This window comes from Sus scrofa, chromosome X, assembly GCF_000003025.6.
Source record: "Sus scrofa isolate TJ Tabasco breed Duroc chromosome X, Sscrofa11.1, whole genome shotgun sequence".
In the NCBI taxonomy this organism is placed as follows: domain Eukaryota; kingdom Metazoa; phylum Chordata; class Mammalia; order Artiodactyla; family Suidae; genus Sus; species Sus scrofa.
This window is the reverse complement of record NC_010461.5, coordinates 56572840-56595362: the sequence shown is the minus strand read 5'-3', so window position 1 is coordinate 56595362 and position 22523 is coordinate 56572840. Positions and strand designations below refer to the sequence as shown.

At 35.5% G+C, this 22523-nt stretch overlaps 1 protein-coding gene across 1 annotated transcript in view; it reads left to right on the top strand.

The window, feature by feature from the left end:
* The window catches only part of TEX11 (testis expressed 11), a 381172-nt gene that overhangs the window by 329742 nt on the left and 28907 nt on the right, over positions 1–22523 (top strand). Inside the window, exons 25-27 of the mRNA XM_003484125.4 lie at positions 1118–1267; positions 2512–2620; positions 3554–3674. Of these exons, the coding sequence (XP_003484173.3) occupies positions 1118–1267; positions 2512–2620; positions 3554–3674 (380 nt within the window). The remainder of the gene's footprint in view (positions 1–1117; positions 1268–2511; positions 2621–3553; positions 3675–22523) is intronic.

Genomic DNA, 22523 nt, shown 5'->3' with positions numbered 1-22523 from the left:
TCCTCAGCCTGATAAAGGGTATCCACAAAAATAAAATACACAGGGAATATAATTTTTAATAATGAAAGACTGAATGCTTTCCCTCTAAGGGCAGGAACAATTAAGGATATCTACTCTTAGCACTCTGCATCATCATCTTCTTGGAGGTTCTAGCCAATGCAATAAGGCAAGCAAAAGAGCAGAAAGACATATAGAGTGAAAAAGATGAAGTAAAATGATCTGTATTTGCAGATAGATGACACCTGATTCTCTATATAGAAAGTCCCAAAGTATCTACGAAAGACAGTTACTGGAACTAATAAATGAGTTTAGCAGGGCGCAGGATACAGTTTAATATTCAGAAGTTGATTGTAGGTCTATATGCTAGCACTGAAGCTCAATAACAGACAGTAACAATCAGTAGTGATAGAAGTCAAAATAAGTGGTATAAGAAGTCTGCAAAGTTGGTATTGATTGAGAAGGAGCACAAGTGTTGGAGGTGTTCTATATCATAATATGGTTAGAGGTTATATGTCTAAACATATATAAAATTCATCAAGCTGTTTAATATTAATGCAGTTCATTCAGTTTATTATATGTTTGCTATACCTCGAACCTTTTTTAAACATTAAGTCTAGCAAGCGTGAATGGAAACTATCTCACATAGTATGGTATATGCCACCTGATACAAGCAAGATTCTGCCCAAAATGATAACCAAGAAATATTGTTGACTGACTAAATGAAACAGTTTGGAAACTATCCCTTACTTTGTTTAAAATAAAACTACAGTTGGTTTATATTGCACTGTATCTTCTGGTTAACCCAGTCATTAAAATAAGGCAGGTAAACACTGGATTTGAATTAGATAGCAGCAAGACCTTTTCAGGCCATTTAGGAGTATCATGGCAATAATTTCAGGAAATGTAGGCAATGCTAATGAATGTATTTCAGGGTGTGAAAGTATTGGTGAGTTTATAGATTTTAAAATGTAAAAGATCTGTCTACAGGAACTGGCATAACTTTCAAATTGTAAGTAAAATTAATTTTCCTCAACAGGAAAATCTCCCCAGAAGAGAGATGAGGAGAGAATAATGAAATATAATCACAGAGAATGTTGCATTTTTGCTTCTTTCTTAGGAGATTTCTCAAGTGATCCATGTGAGACATTGCTTCTGCTGTATGAGTTTGAAGTTAAAGCCAAAATGAATGATCCATTACTGGAGAGCTTCCTGGAATCAGTGTGGGAACTGCCTCATTTAGAAAGTAAAACATTGGAAACAATTGCATGTAAGAGCTATATTTATGTTTTTGGAAGGCTGGTACCCATTTAAGTCATGCTACTTTTCTTTCTTTGTCTTTTCTCTTTCCTCCAGGTGGGAAGCTATGTAGCTTCATTTTACTTTGTTTCTCCTTCTCTAATGGCATTCTTGAACTATTTTGTATTATAATCATTTGTGCATTTATCTTTTTCTTTACATAAGATTACAAGTGCCTTGGAGTCATGAACAATAATTATATTTTTGTACTTATAAACTCTAGTGAAGTGCATTACTCATGATAGGTGCTCATATTTACTCTTTGTATGGAATTGAGTAATGTAACTACACGATAGGTACAGCTTAAACTTTAGAAAGTTAGTCTTGCTCAACTAGCTAGAAATAGATAATTGGCTGCTTCACTAATCAAAGGTGATACAATCAGCCATTTATTAAAGTGTACAGAGAAATATTGATGCTACTTTTTAAAAATTCTCAACCTGAAATTTTTCATTGGGCTATATAAGTGGTATTTGGGTGCTCAGAGCCTCTATTGGGATATTCTGCAGGAAATGGCCTTATTATCTTCCCTTTTTATCTTTCACCCACCTCAGGAGTCTGTGTATGGCTAATAAAGGTATTAGGTAGCCCCAAGTGTACAGGAGTCACATTTGCCTTTATTTGCCTTGCCAAGACAGAATTCCTAAGAACATGGAGCTGGTGGTATATACCTTATAGACATGTGATGGTGACAACCGCTCCTTGTATAATGGAACTATAATTCTAGAGGCCTGATTAAATGCATGTAAAAATTTTAGGGGCTTTGTCTCTGATACTTACTCTCATGTCAAGTGTTTCCTGGTTTTAGGATTAGACAAAAACAGTACATTGTAGTATAAATCTGTTTTTGATTAGTACCCTTTCACTGATCTGCTTTCTGTTTCCTTCTTAGTATGCCCGCCTTCATTCTGGTTCATAAGATTATTACTTCACCTGTATGACTATGCCCAATGTCATAGAAACAGTAGGTTCTCTGTTGATTTTTGCTGAAGAAGAGGTATAACCTGGTGATCCTACCATGTTACTCTGCCCAAAAAGGAGGAGTTATCTCTGAAAGCCATCACAGATACATCATTTTATAAAATTCATTTTTGGGTTTTTGTGTTTATTTTTGTTCATCTGTTTCAGGTCAGTTTCATTAGAGAAAGCAAGTTGTAGCCTGGGATGACAGCTATGATTATGGTGTTCACAATCTTTTTGCTTCCCTTCCTATAGCATTAGCGATGGAAATGCCTGCACATTATCCTTCTATTGCTCTAAAGGCCTTGAAAAAGGCTTTATTGCTCCACAAAAATAAAGAGTCCATTGATGTTTTGAAATACAGGTTAGTAAATATAATTCAACTTTGAATCTTAATTTCTGATAGCCAACAGTGCTATAGTCAATGTTCCATAAATCATCAATCATACTCACTGACTCAAAAGATGATTTAGGTACTCCTGTTAACTCCTAGACTAAAAAGCCCTCAGAACAGCCCCATATTTAGAGCTGTATTAGAGACCAAAGCAAAGTGAAGGAGTCTGGTTTTCCCAAAGGAGAAAAAGAGGGGGAAATTTGCTTCTTTGCATGTCTATGTATATAATGAAATTATTAATTAAGTACTTTCTTTCATTACTAAATATGCCAAGTGTACAGAAAAATAGAGATTAATATAATAAACAGCAGTGTATCCACCACTCAAATTTAACAGATATTAACATTTGCTATATTTGCCTCATATATTTTGTTCTAAGAACCCTCCTTTAAAGACCAATAAGTGCTGTACATAATATAAAACAGTATTTATTGGAGATTTTATGTTCTCTATGCCTAGACATGAGGGAAAAATAGATGTTGTGTGATTTTTCTCTGGAAAACTTCATTACAATCTTCCTTTTCTGAGACATGAGAGACAGTTCTCCTGGAATCATTCCCAATTTAAATCCCAATTCCCTTCCCCCATTTGAGGATGTAACAAGATGCTTTAAAGTGCCTGTAGATTAAACCAGCTCATAAAATGTAGTAAACAGACACAACTCAGTGCAAGAAGCTAAAAAAAAAAGTGAAAGACAACCATAGACATAATAAAAGGAAGGATTGGTCAGCCCCTTTTATATCTTCAAAAAATCTGTCTTCTGAGCTTGGAAAATCAAATTGAAGGAAGAACAGAAGTGTTTTGAAGCTCTTAGTCTGGGATGAAATCCAGATCTTACTTATCTTAGCCATGAAGTCAATGATTTCTTTCCTATGGGATGAGTTTTCTCTTTTTGATTTTCAGCAAATGTATGCACAGCTTGCTTAACCTCTTAGTGCCAGATGGGACACTGAGTGCCGAGCTCTGTCCCCTGGAAGAAGTTTGGGGCTATTTTGAAGATGCTCTGAACCTTATTAGCCACACCGTAAGTCAAAAACTGATAATAAACTTTAAGCTAATTTTAAAAAACTGAATTGTCTTGTATATTAGAAATTAGAATAATGCCTTTTGATATGAGTTTTAGGGTAAATAAAGTCATATTCCAATGTGGTTATACATAATAAAATTTCCCTGGGTTCATGAAATGGAGTTAAAAGTAGAAAATTCCTAATACAAGTTAACTATGGATTAGGTTAAAATAGCAGTACCACCTGGCATTCTGAATTAGTTTGTATTTTCAAAACCTGGTAGAATTATTATTTCCCTGAGAAGATGATAATGACTCTTTGAAAAAGTTTATTGTTATTCCTGCCATTTCTGAGATAGGTAATAAAGAAGAAGAAACACTGAACACCTATATTTTAGTCCCTCTGCCAATTTTTTTCATTTTAGCACAGGTTCATTCAGTAATTTATTATTTACTTGTTTGTTTATTATTAAAGTATAGTTGATTTAGAATGTCGTGCCAATTTCTGCTGTACAGCATAGTGACCCAGCCATACATATATATACATTCTTTTTCTCATACTATCTTCCATCATGTTCTGTCCCAAGAGATTGAATATAGTTTCCTGTGCTGTATAGTAGGACCTCATTACTTATCCATTCTAAATGTAATAGTCTGCATCTACCAATCCCAAACTCCCCATCCATCCCACTCCCTCTTCCTTCCCCCTTAGCAACCACAAGTCTGTTCTCTATGTCTGTGATTCTGTTTCTGTTTTGTAGGTAGGTTCATTTGTGCCATATTTTAGGGTCTACACATAAGTGATATCATATGGTAACTGTCTTTCTCTGACTTACTTCACTTAGTATGAGAATGTCTAGTTGCATCCATGTTGTTGCAAATGCCATTATTTCATTCTTTTTATGGCTGGGTGGTATTCCATTGTATATGTGTACCACATCCTAGTCTTTTCATCTGTTGGTGGACATTTAGGTTGTTTCCTTCCATATTTTGGCTATTGTGAATAGTGCTAAAATGAACATAGGAGTGCATGTATATTTTTAAATTATAGGGTTTTTTTTTTTTTTTTGTCTTTTTGCTATTTCTTTGGGCCGCTCCCATGGCATATGGAGGTTACCAGGCTAGGAGTCCAATCGGAGCTGTAGCCACCGGCCTACGCCAGAGCCGCAGCAACGCGGGATCCGAGCCGCGTCTGCAACCTACACCACAGGTCACGGCAACGCCGGATGTTAACCCACTGAGCAAGGGCAGGGACCGAACCCACAACCTCATGGTTCCTAGTCGGATTCGTTAACCACTGCGCCACGACGGGAACTCCTAAGGTTTTTTTTGGATGTATGCAGCAGTGGAATTGCTGGATTGCTATTCAGTAATTTTTAAACTAGCTTTATTAAGATATAATTTACATACTATAAAATTTACCCATTGTATAATTCAATGATTTTTAGTAAATTTATAATTATACAACTATCTCCATAATCTGGTTTTATATTTCCATTACCCCCCCCAAAATTTTCTATTGCCCATTTTTTCAGTCAATCTCTGCTCCCATTTTCAGGCCCAGGGAACCACTGATCTGTTTTTTCTGTCTCTATAGATTTTTCTCTTTCTAGACACTTCATATAATGGGATCTTATAATATGTGACCTGTGGTGTCTAGTTTCTTTCAATTTAGCTTACTGTTTTTGAGATTCACCCATGCTTTAGCATGTATCAGTATTCCATTCCTTTCTATTGCTGAGTAAATAAAATGTTATTATATTCTATTGAATGGATATGTCACATTTTGTTTATTCACTCACTAGTTGGTAAACATTTAACTTGTTTCCACTTTAAAAAAAATCTATTGGAGTATAGTTGACTTACAATATTGTATTAGTTGACTTGTTACCACTATTACAAATAATGCTGCTATGAACATTTGTGTACAAGTCTTTGTTTTCAAAAGCTTGTTTTCAGTTCTCTTGAGTACATGAATTAATGGGTCATATGGTAGCTCTCTGTTTGAGGAACTGCAATCTGTTTTCCAAAGTTGCTGCACTATTTCACATTCCTACCAGCAGTGTCTGAGGGTTCTAATTTCTCCACATCCTCATCAACACTTGTTATTGTCCATCTTTTTTATTACAGCCATCTTAGTGGGTATGTAATGGTAGCTCATTGTGGTTTTGATTTGAATTTCCTTCATAGCTAACACTGCTAATCATTTTTTTCATAACTATTTATTGACCATTTGAATATCTTTGTTGAAAAGATGTCTATTCAATTATCTTCCCATTTTTAAATTTGGATTCTCAGTGAGTTTTAAGGGTTTTTTTATGTATTCTGGATACAAATCTTTATCAAATGAACAATTTTTTAGCCATGCCCACAGTATGCAGAAGTTCACAGGCCAGGGATTGAACTGGTGCCACAGCAGTGACAAGCCACAGTAGTGACAGCACCAGGTCCTTAAACCACTGCACCACCAGGTAACTCAACGTTTTTTTGTAAATATTTTCACCCAGTCTCTGCCTTGTCTTTTCATTTTCTTAATGGCATCGTTTAAAAAGCAAAAGTTCTGAATTTTTATGAAGTCCAATTTATCACTTTTTTCTTTTATGGGTCATATTTTCATCATGAAAAGAAATCTTTGCCTATTCTAAATTTACAAAGGTTTTCTTCTATGTCTTCTCATAGCTTTTATACTTTATTTCTTACATATAGGTCTATGATTCATTCTGAGTTAATTTTTGTTTATGGTATATGAGGTAAGGGTCTAAATGGTTTCTCATTTGTTTTTACATATGAATACTTTTTCTTTGCTGTTTAACTTCAGTTTTCTCATTTGTAAAATGGAAATGATACCTTCTCTCATTCCCACCCTGAAGTTTTAAGGATCAATTGAAATAATAACATGTTGTAAACTTTAATGGCTCATACACAGTATTATTATTATAAGGGAGTTATAAAATATTAAGAAGGTTAAATGGCTTGCTTAAGGTCACACAAGAAGTCATTATTTGAGTCCATGTTAATATCCAAGGATCCTAACTCTGCTAAACTGCTTCTTCATATACAAATATCTGCAAACTGCAACAGATGGTGGAACAATAAAGCAGGATGATAACCTGGTACAAACTAGCACCAACTTACAGAAACCTAGAATTCTGGAGCTATGTGAATTATAGAATTATAGTGTGTGCGAATTTAAGTTTTAAAAAAACTAGCATTGAACATTTTGGAGAATATATATATATATGTATTTCTCAACTTTCTTTTAGGAAGAAGAGAAAATTACATTTCTCTGCCATGAGCCTCATCTGGACTTTCAGATGTATTTGCCATAGTAATGAATACAAACTAAAATTAAATCGTACTATAAATTCAAATTGATCAATTTCCATAGTCTCTATATAAGGCCAAAACTGCTCTGAGCATTTTGTTTTTGTCAGTTTTACTCTAACTAATATATTACCATTCCATCTCTCTGGCTCTTGGGTTGCATGTTAGAGAGGTTAATATTTTTCTACTTTTATGATGAGTCTCCCATCCATTATTGTTCATTTCCTGAAACCTGATGGGATAGTTAGCTTTTCTATGCAGAGATTAATTTAATAGCCCTCTTGGCTCTTTATGTAGTGTATGTTGCTTTTTCCTGTTTGATTGAATGGGCTGTGCCTCCTTTTTGTTTTAAAAGCTTGGGGGAATTTTTCCCTTATTGGACTTTCCTAATGACCACTCATTCATTATTTATTAAGCAGACAACCTTTATCAAGTGCCTCCATATAGTGGCACAATTACACAAATATCAAGCTTCAGAGTAACATGCTTTACATTTTACAAAACATTCTTATATCCATTATTGCATTTGACACCCCCCACAGCAATTGTATGTAGTAGGCAATGCTGGTATTATTCTTGATTTATAAATGAAGAAATTTTTAAGATTCAAAAAAGTCAAGTTAGCAATTTGCCTAAGTTCATGTGGCTAATGAATAAAAGTCAGAACTAGAACCTTCTGACCTCAATTCCAGAGCTCTTTCCACCAGAACACATTCCTTCTTTACCTGCTCTTGCTAGGAATTTCATTTCAAAGGAGAGGCTTAAATTGGTATTTAGTTTTCAAAGAAACTGCCAAACCAGTTTCCAGAGTGGCTATAACCATTTACATTCTTGCCAACAATCTATAAGTTATCCAATATCTTTGTATCTTTGTCAACATTTGGTGGCGTCATTATTTTTTTTAGGCATTCTTATAGGTGGTTCACAATATCTCATTGTGGGCTTATTTGCATTTACCTACTGGCTAATGATGCTGACCATCTTGTGTTTATTTCCTATCTGTATGTACTCTTTGGTAAAGTATGTGTTCGTGTCTTTTTATCCATTTTGTAATTGGACTTTTTTTTACTGTTCAGTTTTAAGATTTCTTTATATATTCTAGATACTAGTCAGATATGTTGTTTGAAAATATTTTCTCCCAGTCTTTAACTTGTCTTTTCATCTGCTTAACAAGGCTTTTCACAGAACAAAAGTTTTTAATTTTGTCCAATTTTTTTTCCTTTTATTGATCACACTCTTGGTATGTCAAGTCTATCATAGAACTTTTTGCCTAGCCCTATATACCAAAGATTTTCTCCTTTTTAAAAAGTTTTTTAGTTTTAGGTTTTACATTTAAGTTCATGATAAATTTTAAGGTAATTTTTCTATGAGGTGTGAAATTTAGGTTGTGGTTCATTTTCACCTATGATGCCCAGTTGCTCTAGGACCATTTGTTCACAGGGCTGTCTTTCCTCCATTAAATTGCTTTTTTGTACTTTTGACAAAAATCAGTTGGGCATATTTGTGTGAATCTGTTACTGGGTTCTCTGTTTTCTCTATGTGTCAATCCCTCCACCAATACCACACAATCCTGATTACTGTAGCTACACAATGTCTTAAAATCAAGCAGAGTAATTGCACCCACTTTATTCTTCTTTTGCAAAATCATTATTAGCAGTCTAGTTCCTTTGCCTATCTATATTCCTTTCAGAATAATCTCCTCTGTATCTATAAAAGTTCTTGCTAGGATTTTTTTTATGTTGCAAAGCACTGAAAGCCTTTATTTTTTAAATTTTTTATTATAGTTGATTTACAATGTTTCTTTAATTTCTGCTGTACAGCAAAGTGACCCAGCCATATATGTGTGTGTGTGTGTGTGTGTATACATCTATACATACACATTCTTTTTTTTCCATACTATCTTCCATCATGTTCTAACCCAAGACTATACACAGTTCCCTGTGTTGTAAAGTAGGACTGACCCGATTATTTATCCATTCTAAATGTAGTAGTTTGTATCTACCAACCCCAAACTCCCCGTCCATCCCCTTCTCTCCCCCCTTGCAAACACAAGTCTGTTCTCCATGTCCATGATCTTTTTGTTTTGTAGATAGGATCATTTGTGCCATATTTTAGATTCCGCATATAAGTGATATCATATGGTATTTGTCTTTCTCTTTCTGACCTACTTCACTTAGTACGAGAATCTCTAGTTCCATCCATGTTGTTGCAAATGGCCTTAGTTTGACTATCCTTTTTATGGCTGCGTAGTATTCCCGTGTGTGTGTGTGTGTGTGTGTGTGTGTGTGTGTACCACGTCTTCTTAATCCATTGATCTGTCAATGGACATTTAGGTTGTTTCCATGTCTTGGCTATTGTGACTAGTGCTGCAGTGAACATAGGGGTGAGTATATCTTTTTGAATGAAAGTTTTATCTGGATATATGCCCAAGAATGGGATTTGCTGGATCATATGATAGTTCTATATTTAGTCTTCTGAGGAACCTCCATACTGTTTTCCATAGTGGTTGTACCAATTTACATTCCTACCAACAATGAAGGAGGGTTCCCTTTTCCCCACTTCAGTGTTTATTTGTTCACTTGTTAATGATGGCCATTCTGACTGGTATGAGGTGGTACCTCATTGTAGTTTTGATTTGCATTTCCCTAATAATTAGTGATGTTGAGCATTTTTTCATGTACTGCTGGCCATCTGTATGACTTCTCTGGAGAAATGTGCTAGGATTTTGATAGGAATTGCATTAAACTGTATTTGTTTCCTAGGATTGCTATAACAAATTAACACAATTGGGTAGCTTATAACAAAAGAAATTTATTTTCTCACAGTTTTGGAGGCTAGGGCCATACTCTCTCTGAGGGAAGGAGGATCCTTCCTTGCCTCTTCCTATCTTCTGGTAGTTGCTATCAAACCATGGCATTCTTTGTCTTATGGAGTCCTCACTACAATTTCTGTCACCACATGGCATTATCCCTATATGTCTGTTTTTCCTCTTGTTCTTATAAGTACACAGCCATTATTAGATTAAGGATCCACTCTACTTCAGTATGATTGCATCTTAATTACATCTGCAGTGACCCTATTTCCAAATATGGTCACATCTGAGCTTCCAGGAAGTTCATGAATTTGGGAGAAGGGGTTTCTATGCAACCCAGTACACTGTATATCAAGAATTGACATCATTAATTACATGTCAATTTAAAAAAAGGAATCAAAATCAATACAGATATAATAAAATATCAAATCTTCTGATCCATGAACATGGTATGTCTCTTTGTTTATTTAGATTTTTATTTCTTTCACCAGCATTATATTGTTTTTAGCACACAAATCCTTTATATGATTTGTTAGATTTATATCTAAGTGTTGTGGTTTGTTTTGGGAGTTGGTGTTTTTTTGAGTGATTATAAATGGTGTCCATCAGCTAATTTCTAGTGTGAAGAAAAACAATAGATTTTTCTAATTTATCTTGTATCCCACAAACTTGCTTAACTTACTCAATTTCAGGAATTTTTTTTCAAGATTCTTTAGGATATTCTATGTCAATAACAATATCATCTATAAATAAACAGTTTTATTTCTTCCTTTTCAACCTTTATGCCTTCTCTTTCCTTGTCTTATTGCACAGACTAGAATTTTCAGCACCATGTTAATTAAGAGTGATGAGGAATTCCCTTGTAGCACAGTGAGTTATAGGATCTGGAATTGTCACTGCAGTGACTTGGGTCACTGCTGTAGCTCAGGTTTGATCCGTGACCCAGGAACTTCTACATGCCGCAGGTGTGGCCAAAAAATAAATAAATAAAAGAAAGAAAGAAAAAAGTGATGAGAGTGGATATTCTTGCCTTTTTCACTGTCTTAAGGGGAAAGCATTCAGTCCTTAACCATTAAGTATAATGTTAGCCCTAGGATTTTATAGAGGCTCTTTATCAAGTTGAGGAAGTTCCTCCTATTCCTTTTGTTCTAAGAGTTTCTACCATGAGTGAAAATTGAATTTTGTCACCTGCTTTTTCCTGCATCAACTGATAATGATCACATGATTTTCTTCTTTAACCTGTTAATATGGTGGATTACATTGACTGATTTCAAATATTGAACTACCTTGTATCCTTGGAATAAACCCCACATAGTCATAGTGTGTATAATTCTTTTTATATATTGCTGGATTCTGTTTGTTAGTATATTGTTAAAGATTTTTTATCTATATTCATGAGGAATATTTGTTGGTAGGTTTTTTTTTGGTACAGTTTTTGGTTTTGGTATCAGGGTAATACTAGATTCATAAAATAAATTTGGGTGTGTTTTCTCATATTTTTGGAAAAGACTGTGTAGAATTTATATCAGTTCTTTTCCAAATGTTTGGTAGAATTCTGCAGTGAAACTAATTGGACCTGGAGATTTTTTTTCAATAATTTTAAAATTACAAAATCTACTTCCTTAACAGTTTTAGAGCTGTTCAAATCATCTATTTTATATTGGGTGAGTTGTGGTAATTTGTGTTTTTTTAATGAAGTGACCTGTTTCATCTAAGTTGCCAAATGTGTGTGTATAGAGTTTTTTGTATTATGATTCCCTTATTATTCTTTTGATGTGTGCAGGATCTGTAGTGACATCCACTGTTTCATTCCTGATATTGATAATTTACACCTTCACTTTTTTTCTGTCATTTTTGCTAAGAGGTAGTAATTTTTATCCATTTTTAATGATTTTTATTTTTTCCATTATAATTGGTTTACAGTGTTCTATCAATTTTCTACTGTACGGCAAAGTGACCCAGTCATAAAAACACATATACATTCTTTTTCTCACATTACCCTCCATAATAAGTGACTAGATATATTATAGTTCCCAGTGCTATACAGCAGGATCTCATTGCTTATCCATTTTTATCCATCTTTTCAAAGAACCATCTCCTCTATTGGTTTTCTCTATTGCCTTTGTGTTTTCAGTCTCATTGATTTCTGCTCTTATCTTTATTATTTATTTCATTCTGCTTGCTCTTCTAGGTTCTTGAGATTGGAACTTAAATTATTAATTTGAGACTTTTCCTCTTTTCTTTTTTTTGCTTTTTAGGGCTGCACCCACGGCATATGTACATTCCCAGGCTAGGGGTCTGATCAAAGCTACAACTGCCAGCCTACTCCACAGCCCCAGATCTGAGCCATGTCTGTGACCTATACCACAGGTCACAGCAACACTGGATCCTTAACCCACTGAGCAAGGCCTGGGATCCAGCCTGCATTCTCATGGATCCTAGTTGGGTTCATTACTGCTGAGCCATAAAAGGAACTCCTTCTCTTTTCTAACATATGCATTTAGTGCTATAGATTTCCCTCACTATACTGCTTTAGGTGTAGCCTACAAATTTTGCTATGTTGTATTTTCATTTTCATTTATTCAATGTATTTTTTTATTTCCTTTCAGAATTCCTCTTTGACCCATAGATTACTTAGAAGTGTGTTGTTTAGTTTCTAAGTGTTTACAGATTTTCCTGTTATCTTTCTGTTATTGAAGTCTAGTTTTGTTCCATTGCGGTCAGAGAAGACAGCTTATATAATTTTAGTTATTTTAATTTTTTTCAGATTTATTTTGTGGCCCAGGATATGATTTATTTTACTAAGCGTTCCATGAGCACTTGAGAAGAATGTGTATTTCTACTGTTGTTGGGAGGAGTATTCTATAAATATTGATTAGATCTTACTGATTTATGGTATTGCCAAGTTCTTATATACTTTTCTTTATTTTCTGGCAAGTTGTTCTTTTACTGCTTGAGCAGGCATGTTGAAATCTTCAGCTATAACTGTGGACTTAACTAGTTCTCCTCACTCCTATTGGTTTTTCCTTCACATATTTTGTGACTCTGTAAAGTATACACATTTATAATTGCTATGTATTCTTTTTGGATTGATTGTTTTATCATTATATAATATCTCTCTATGTTTCAAATAATTTTCTTTGCTCTGAAACCTACAATAACTAATACTAATATTGTCACACTTGCTGTCCTTTGATTAATGTTCACCTAATATACCTATTTCCATCCTTTTACTTCCAACCTACCAATAGTGTTTTATTTGAAGTGAATTTCTTGTAGACAGCATATAGAACAACACATTTTTAGTCCGCTTTGCCAATCTCTTTTTTAATTTTGCCTTTTTGTTATATTAAAAGTTTCAAATGTATAGCATTATTATTCAGCATTGATTTATACTGCAAAGTGATCACCCTAGAAAGTCTGATTTCTTCTATTACCATAAAGTTGGCCCCCTTCATCCCTTTTGCCCACTTCCCATCCCCCTACCTCTTGGGTAACCAATGATCTAGTCTATCTATAACTTTTCTTTGTTTTGTTGTTCATTATTTTTGTTTAAATTCTACATATGAGTGAAATTGTAGCATATTTGTCTTTTTTCTTGAGATTTATTTCACTTACCATAATACCCTCAATCCATGTTGTCACAAATGGCAAGATTTCATCCTTTCACATGGCTGAGTAGCATGACAGGCGTAGCATTCCTTTTTATGTGTATACACATACACACACCTACACATATTTATCACATCTTTATTTATTCATCCATTGATGGACACTTAGATTCTTCCATGTCTTAACTGTGGTAAATAATGCTGCAGTGAACATAGGGGTGCATGTATCTTTTTGAATTAGTGTTTCATATTCTTTGGGTAAATACTCACAAGTGGAATAGTTGGATTATATGGTAGTTCTATTCTAAATATTTTTAGGAACATCCATTCTGTTTTCCTTAGTGGTGCACCAATTTACATTCCAACCAATAGTATATAACTCTGCATGCTCTTCAACACTTGCTATTTCTTGTCTTTTTTTTTTTTTTTTTTTTTTGGCCATACCCATGGCATGTGGAAGTTCCTGGGCCTGGGATCAAACCTGTGCCACAGCAGTGACCCAAGTCACTATGGTGACAACATTGGATCCTTGACCTGATTCACTACAGGAGAACTCCTATTTCTTGTCTTTTTGGTAACAGGTATGAGGTGATATCTCATTGTGATTTTGATTTGCATTTCCCTAATAATGCTGTTGAGCATCTTTTCATGTTCCTCTTGGGCATCTGTATATATTCTTTGAGAAAAAAAATGTCTACTCAGATCCTCTGCTCATTTTTAATCAATTTTTTTTGTTGTTGAGTTGTATGAGTTCTTTCTATATTTTGGAGACTAGCCCTTTATCAGATATATGATTTGCAAATATCTTCTCCAATTCAATAGGTTGCCTTTTTGTTTTCATGATGATTTCCTTCACTATGCAGAAGCTTTTTAGGTTGATGTAGTCATATATGTTCATCTTTTTTTGTTTGTTTCATTCTTACCTTTTTTTTTTTTTTTTTTTTTTTGGCTGTGCCAACAGCATGCAGAAGTTCCTGGGCCAGGGATTGAAACTGTGCCACAGCAGTGACAACACCAGATCTGTAATCCACTGTACCACCAAGGAACTCCCCATTTGTTTATCTTTGATTTTTTTTTCCTTGCCTTTGAAGTCTGATCCACAGAAATATCACTAGACTGATTTCAATGAGGTTAATACCTATGATTTCTTCTAAGACTTTAATGGTTTCAGGTCTTTTTTTTTTTTCCTCTTATGGATGCACCCACAGCATATGGAAATTCCCAGGCTAGGGACCAAACCCACCCCTTAGTGGCAACCCGAGCCACTGCAGAGACAATGCCAGATCCTTAACCCACTGCATCACAATGAGAACTCCCACTTTTAGATCTTATATTTAAGTTTTTAATCCATTTTGAATTAATCTTTATGTATAGTATAAGGTATTGCTCTAATTTCATTCTTTTGCATGTGGCTGTCTGGTTTTCCCAACACCACTTACTGAAAAGATTGTCCTTTCTTCTATGTTTTTTGCTTCTTTGTTATAAATTAATTTTCCAGGTTGTGATATTACTACTGGGCTGTCAAGTCTGTTCCTTTGGTCTATGTGTCTTTTTGTGCCAGCACAACACTGTTTTTATTAGCTTTGAAGTATAGTTTGAAATCAGGGACTGGTATATCTCCAACTTTGTTAATATATATAGCATATATTAGTATATATACTAATGGGAGTTCCCGTTGTGGCACAGTGGTTAACAAATCCGACTAGGAACCATGAGGTTGTAGGTTCGGTCCCTGCCCTTGCTCAGTGGGTTAACCATCCGGTGTTGCCGTGAGCTGTGGTGTAGGTTGCAGACACGGCTCGGATCCCGCGTTGCTGTGGCTCTGGCATAGGCTGGTGGCTACAGCTCCCATTCGACCCCTAGCCTGGGAACCTCTATATGCTGTGGGAGCGGCCCAAAGAAATAGCAAAACGACAAAAAAAAAAAAAAAAGGAAATGTAACTCCTGCCTTATTTTAAAATATATATATATATATATACTAATGATATATATAATTAATGATTGATATATATCATTAATATACGTATAGTATCATGTCATTGCAAATAACAACAGTTTTACTTCTTTCTTTCTGATTTAGATGTCTTTTATTTATTTTTCTTGTCTAATTGCTCTGGCTAAGACTTCAAATATTATGTTGAATAAAAGTTGTGAGAGTGGGCATCCTAGTTTTGTTCCTGATCTTAAAGGAAAAGCTTTCAGCTTTTCACCTTTGAGTATAATGTTAGCTGTGGGTTTGTCATATATGGCCTTTATTATGTTAAGGTATGTTCCCTCCATATGCACTTTCTTGAGAGTTTTCATTATAAGTGGATATTGAACTTTATCATATGCTTTTTATGCATCTATTGAGATGATCATATGATTTTTATCCTTCATTTTGTTAATGTGGTATATATTACATTGATTGATTTGCAGATATTGAACCATCCTTGCAACCTTAGAATAAGTTCCAAATAATCATGGCGTGTGATTCTTTTAATGAATTATTTAATTTGGTTTGCTGATGTTTTGTTGAGGATTTTTGAATCTATGTTCATCAAGAATATTGGCCTGTATGTGTGTGTGTGTGTGTGTGTGGTGTCCTTGTCCAGTTTTGGTATCAGGACAAGGCTGACCTTGTAAAATGTGTTTGAAAGTGTTCCCTCCTTTTTTATTATTTTTGGAAGAGCTTGAGAAGAATAAGTATTAAATCTTATTTTAATTTTTGGAAAAATTCACTAGGGAATTCTTGTCCTGGACTTTTGTTTCTTGGGAAGTGTTTGATTACTGATTCAATCTCCTTACTAGTAATTAATCTATTCGGGTTTTCTGTTTCTTCATGATTCAGTTTTGGTAGATTGTATTCTGTATTCTTCTAGGAATTGGTCCACTTTTCCTAGATTGTCCAATTTATTGGCATATAATTGCTCCTACTATTCTCTTATGATCCTCTATATTTCAGTAGTATCAATTATAACCTTTCCCTTTTGTTTCTGATTTTATGTATTTGAGCCCTCTTTTTTTTGGTTAATCTAGCTTTATTTTCTACTTTATTTCTGTTCTGATCTTTATTATTTTCTTCCTTTACCAACTTTGGACTTAATTTGTTCTTCTTTTTCTAGGTCCTTTAGGTGTAAATTTAGTTTGTTTGAGATTTTTCTTGTTATTTATGGTAGACCTGTATTGCTGTGAACTTCCCCTCTTAGAACAGCTTTTACTGTATATTGTAGATTTTGGTATGTCATATCTGTGTTTCATTTCTTTCTTGGTGTATTTTGACTTCTTTGATTTCTTCAGTGACCAATTGGTTGTTGTTGTTTTTTTTATAAAGTTTTTTTTTTTTTTGTCTTTTTGCTATTTCTTTGGGCCGCACCCACGGCATATGGAGGTTCCCAGGCTAGGGGTCGAATCGGAGCTGTAGCCACTAGCCTACACCAGAGCCACAGCAACACGGTATCCGAGCCGTGTCTGCAACCTACACCACAGCTCACGGCAACACCGGATTGTTAACCCACTGAGCAAGGGCAGGGCTCGAACCTGCAACCTCATGGTTCCTAGTCGGATTCGTTAACCACTGCGCCACAACGGGAACTCCCCCAATTGGTTTTTTAATAGCATCTTATTTAATCTCCATGTGTTTGTGATTTTTCCAGTCTTCTCCTTATAACTGATTTTGAGTTTCATACCATTGTCCTCAGAAAAGATGCTTGATAAGATTTTAATGTCCTTAAATGTATTGAGACTTGGTTTGTGGCCTAACATGTGATCTATCCTAGAGGATATTCCATGTGCACTTGAGAAGAATATGTATTCTGCTGCTTTTGGATGGAGTGTTCTGTATATTTTTATAAAGCCCATTGGTCTACTGTGTCATTTAAGGCTGATATTTTCTTGTTGACTTTCTGTCTGGATGATCTGTCCATTGTTGTAAGTGTAGTGTTAAAGTCCCCTATTATTACTAGATTGCTTTCAATTTCTCCCTTTAGGTCTATTAATATTTTGGTGCTCCTATTTTGGGTGCACATTTATTCACTAATGTTATTTATATCTTGTTGAGTTGACCCCTTTATGTAATGCCCTTCTTTTTCTTTTATTATATTCTTTGTTTTGAAGTCTGTTTTGTCTGATGTGAGTATAGCTACACTACATTTCTCTGGATTTTCATTTGCATGGAATATCTTTTTCCATTCCTTCACCTTGTGTATGTCCTTACTTCTGAAGTGAGTTTCTTATAGACAACACATAGATGGTTCTTGTTTTTTCATTCATTCAGATACTCTTTTGATTGGTAAGTTTTGTCCAATTACATTTAAAGTAATTATTGATAGGTATGCACTTACTGGCATTTCATTAATTGTTTTCTGGTTGTTTTTGTAGTTTCTTTCTGTTCCTTTCTCCCTCTCTTTCTCTCATTCCTTGTGCTTTGCTGGCTTTCTTTACTGTTATGTTTGGCTTCCTTTCTCATTTGCTTTTGTGTGTTTACTATAACTTTTTTCTTTGTGGTTACCATGAGGTTCACATATAGCATCCTATATATACAGCAGTCTAAGTTGATAGTAAATTAACTTTGAACTCATTCCAAAGCTTCACATTTTTTTCTCTTTCCCCAAGTTTCATTCTTCTGATGACACCTTTTATGTATTTTCATTTTATGCTTCCCTTAACTAATTATTGTAATTTTAATTAATTTTACTACTTTTGTCTTTTAACCCTCATAGAATATGCCATGCTACTCCCTTCTGACCTGTAAATTTTCTGCTAAAATAGCTTCTGATAGTCTTATGTAGTTTCTCTTCTATATAATAAGTTGTTTCTCTCTTGCTACTTTTAAGGTTATCTCTTTATCCTTAACTTTTACCATTTTAATTATAATATGCTTTGGTGTGGTTTTCTTTGGGTTCACCTTATTTGGAAATCTGGGTTTCCTGGACCTGGTTGTCTGTTTCCTTCCCCAGATGAAGGAAGTTTTCAGCCATTATTTCATCAAATAATTTTTCTGGCCCTTTTTCTCTCTCTTCTTCTGGGATCCCTATAATATGAATTTTATTCCTCTTGATTTTGTCTGAGAGATCCCTTAAAGTATTTCCACTTTTTAAAATCCTTTTTCTCATTTTTCTGCCATCTGGGTGATTTCCATTGCTTTGTCTCCCAGCTCACTGATTTGATCTTCTACCTCATCAATCTGCTATTAAACCCCTCAAGTGTATTTTTCAGCTCAGTTATAACTTCTCTTTAGCTCTTTCTTATGTTTTCTCTTCCAATATTCTCCTGAGTTTTGTGAGTATCTTTGTGACCATTACTTTGAACACTTTATAAGGCAGGTTGTTTATGTCCATTTCAGTAAGGTCTTTTTCTAGGATTTGGAACATATTCCCCAACCTCCTCATTTTGTCTGACTTTTTGGTCTATATATATATTAGGTGAAATAGCTAACTCTCCTGGTGTTGAAGGAGGGCTGTTATGTAGCAAATGATCCTGGGGCCTGGAAACATAGTCTCATCTGGACATCAGATCCAGGCACTCAAGAGGTGTCCCTTGTGTGGGCTCTGGTGGGGCCACAGCTGCTGTGAGGGGAAGGTAAGTCATGGTGTCTATGCTCACCCCCTTGGTTGTAGCACAGCTGTTGCATGGAAGATTAGGGATGGGGCCTCCTGGTTGCAGTACAATTGCTCCATGGGGGGCAGGGAGCTGGGCTCAGGTTGCTCTCTTGGCCCTGTTGTGGTGAGGTTTCTGTGCAGGTGGGAAGTTCACAGGGCACTAGCCTGATCTGATTGCATTGCAACTACTACACTTGGGAGGGTGGTGGGTTAGTGCTCTCACCCAGCCCAGGTGCAGTGCAGCTATTGTATGGTGGGTGGTTGCTCAGGGTGCTCATACAGCCAGGTTTTTGTGCAGAGCATGCCAGACAGTGTTAGCAGGCTAGAGGGAGGACACCAAAATTGGTACCTCCCAATTCTGTCACCAACAAATTAAGATTGCACAAATGGTGTCAGCCAATGCTTCCATCCCTGGAGAAAATCCCAGCAGGTTCCTGCCTTTCCAGCAGCTGCCTTAAGATCAGTAAGTGGGTCTCCCTTACTTATGGTTTAGGTGCTTTTTTTTTTTTGTCTTTTCTAGGGCCACTCCTGCAGTATATGGAGGTTCCCAGGCGGGGGTCTAATCGGAGCTGTAGCCACCGGCCAAGGCCAGAGCCACAGCAACGTGGGATCCGAGCTGCATCTGCAACCTACACCACAGCTCACGGCAACGCCGGGTCCTTAACCCACTGAGCAAGGACAGGGATCGAACCCGCAACCTCATGGTTCCTAGTCAGATTTGTTAACCACTGCGCCCCAATGGGAACTCCAAGGTGCTTTTTAAACTGTTGCTTTTGCTCTGGATCTCAGTGTGAATGGGATTGTGCATGAGCCCTTTAAGATCAGGTTCTTTATTCTCTACAGTTCTGTGGTTCTCTTGAAATTAATCCACACTGATATTAAAAACAGGACATTTTGGGAGCTTTTCATTCTGGTGCTGGACCAAAAGGTTAGAGTGCCTGATGTGTGGTTCAGTCTCCTCATTACTCAAGAAAAGTTCTGTATTTTGTTATCCTTCCCAACTGTGGGTCACTGCTCCCAGAGTGAGATCCCAGACAAGACCATGTCTCTGCTTCTCCTACTTGTCTTAATGTGTCTGTATTATCTTTTGTTTGTGGGGGTGCTGTTCCCTTTATTCTTGGATCTTTCTCAGAGGACAGTTATTCCATATTTAGCTGTAAATTTTCTGCGTCCATGGGAGGAAGTGTATTCATGGTCTTCCTATGCTGCCGTTTTGAACCTCTCCATTCAGTCTCTGTCTTTTGTTTTTTAATTGAAGTATCACTGATTTATAACATTGTGTTAGTTTCAGATATACAGCAAGGTGATTCAGTTTTATATTTTTTTCAGGTTATCTTCCATTATATGTTATTACAAGATATGCAGTAGGATGTTGTTGCTTGTCTATTTTATATATAGTAGGGTGTATCTGTTAATCCTATACTCCAAATTTATCCATCCCCTCTCCTTTTGGTAACTGTAAGTTTGTTTTCTATGTCTGAATCTGTTTCTGTTTTGTAAATAGATTCATTTATATCACTTTTTTTCTTTTTACAGCCACACCTGTGGCATATGGAAATTCCCAGGCTAGGGGTTGAATTGGAGCTATAGCTCAGGCCTACACCACAGCCACAACACCAGATCCAAGCTGCATCTATGACCTACGCCAAAGCTTGTGGCAATGCTGGATCCTAAACTCACTGAGCAAGGCCGCAAATTGAACCTGCATCCTCACAGAGACTATATTGGGTTCTTAACCTGCTGAGTCACATGAGAATTCCTTATTTATATCATTTTTTAGATACCACATATAAGTGATAAGTCTTTCTCTGTCTGATTTACTTCACTTAGTATGATATGTCACTATGGTATTTATTTTTTTATAACTGAGTAATATACTACTGTGTATATATACACCATATCTTCTTAAACCAATCATCTGTTGATGGGAACTTGTGTTGTTTTCCATATCTTGGCTGTTGTAAATAGTGCTACTGTGAACACTGAATCCCTATATCTTTTCGAATTAGTTTTCATCTTTTCCACATATATGTCTGTGAGTGGGATTGCTGGATCATTTGCTAGCTCTATTTTTAGTTTTGTAACAAACCTCCATACTGTTTTCCATAGTGACCGAACCAATTTACATTTCCACCAACAGTGTAGGAGGGTTCTCTTTTCTCTACATCCTCTCCAGGATTTATTATTTGTAGACTTTTTGATGATGGCTAAGTCTCCAAATAATGTGGTTTTTGATTTGCATTTCTCTAATAATTAGCAGTGTTGAGCATTTTTTCATGTGACTGTTGGCCATCAGTGTGCCTTGGAGAAATGTCTTATGCCCATTTTTTGATTGAGTTGTGTGGGGTTTTGATATTGAGTTCTATGATCTGTTTGTATGTTTTGGATATTAGCCCCTTGTCAGTCTCATAGTTTGCAATTATCATCTCCCTTTTTGTTTTGGTTATGGTTTCCTTTGCTGTGCAAAAGCTTATAAGTTTGATTAGGTCCCATTTGTTTATTTTTGCTTTTATTTCTTTTGCCTTGAGAGACTGTCAGAGTCTGCTGTGATTTATGTCAGAGAATGTTTTGCCTACATTCTCTTCTAGGAGTTTTTTGGTGTCATGTCTTATATTTCTGTCTTTAATCTATTTTGAGTTTGTTTTTGTGTATGGTGTGAGGGAGTGTTCTAATTTAACTGATTCACACATAGCTGTCCAGCTTTCCCAACACCGTTTGTTGAAGACACTGTCCTCTCTCCATCGTATATTCTTGCTTCCTTTGTCATAGATTAATTGACTCTAGGCGTGTGGGTTTATTTCTGGGCTTTCTATCCTGTTCCATTGATTCATATGTCTGTTTTTATGTGAATACCATGTTGTTTTGATTCTGTAGTATTGTCTGAAGTCTGGGAGGGTTATGTCTCCAGCATTGTTCTTTTTCCTCAGAATTTCTTTAGCAATTGTGGGTATTTTATGGTTACATATAAATTTTAGGATTATTCATTCTAGTTCTGTGGGAAATGTCCTGAGTAATTTGATAGGGAGTGTATTGTCTGTAGATTACTTTGGGTACTATGGCCATTTTAACAATATTAATTCTGCCAATCCAAGAGCATGGGATAGCTTTGCATTTCTGAATCATCTTCAGATTCCTTTATTAGTGTTTTATAGTTTTCAGCATATAGGTTTTTTTACCTCCTTGTTTAAGTTCATTTCTGGATATTTTATTTCATTTTTGTGCAATTGTATATGGGATTTTTTTTAACTTTCTCTTTCTGATATTTCATTGTTAGTGTAAAGAAATGCAAGCGATTTTTGTATATTAATCTTGTTCCCTACTACCTTGTTGAATTCATTTATTAGTTCTAATAGTTTTTATGTGGAATCTTTAGGTGTTTTTTTATTAGAATATCATCTTATCTGCAAAGAGTCACAGTTTTACTTCTTCCTTTTCATTTTGGACACCTTTTATTTTTCTTGTCTGATGGCTATGGCTAGGACTTCCAATACTATGTTGAATAGAAGTAGTAAGAGTGGGAATCCTTGTCTTGTTCCTGAAT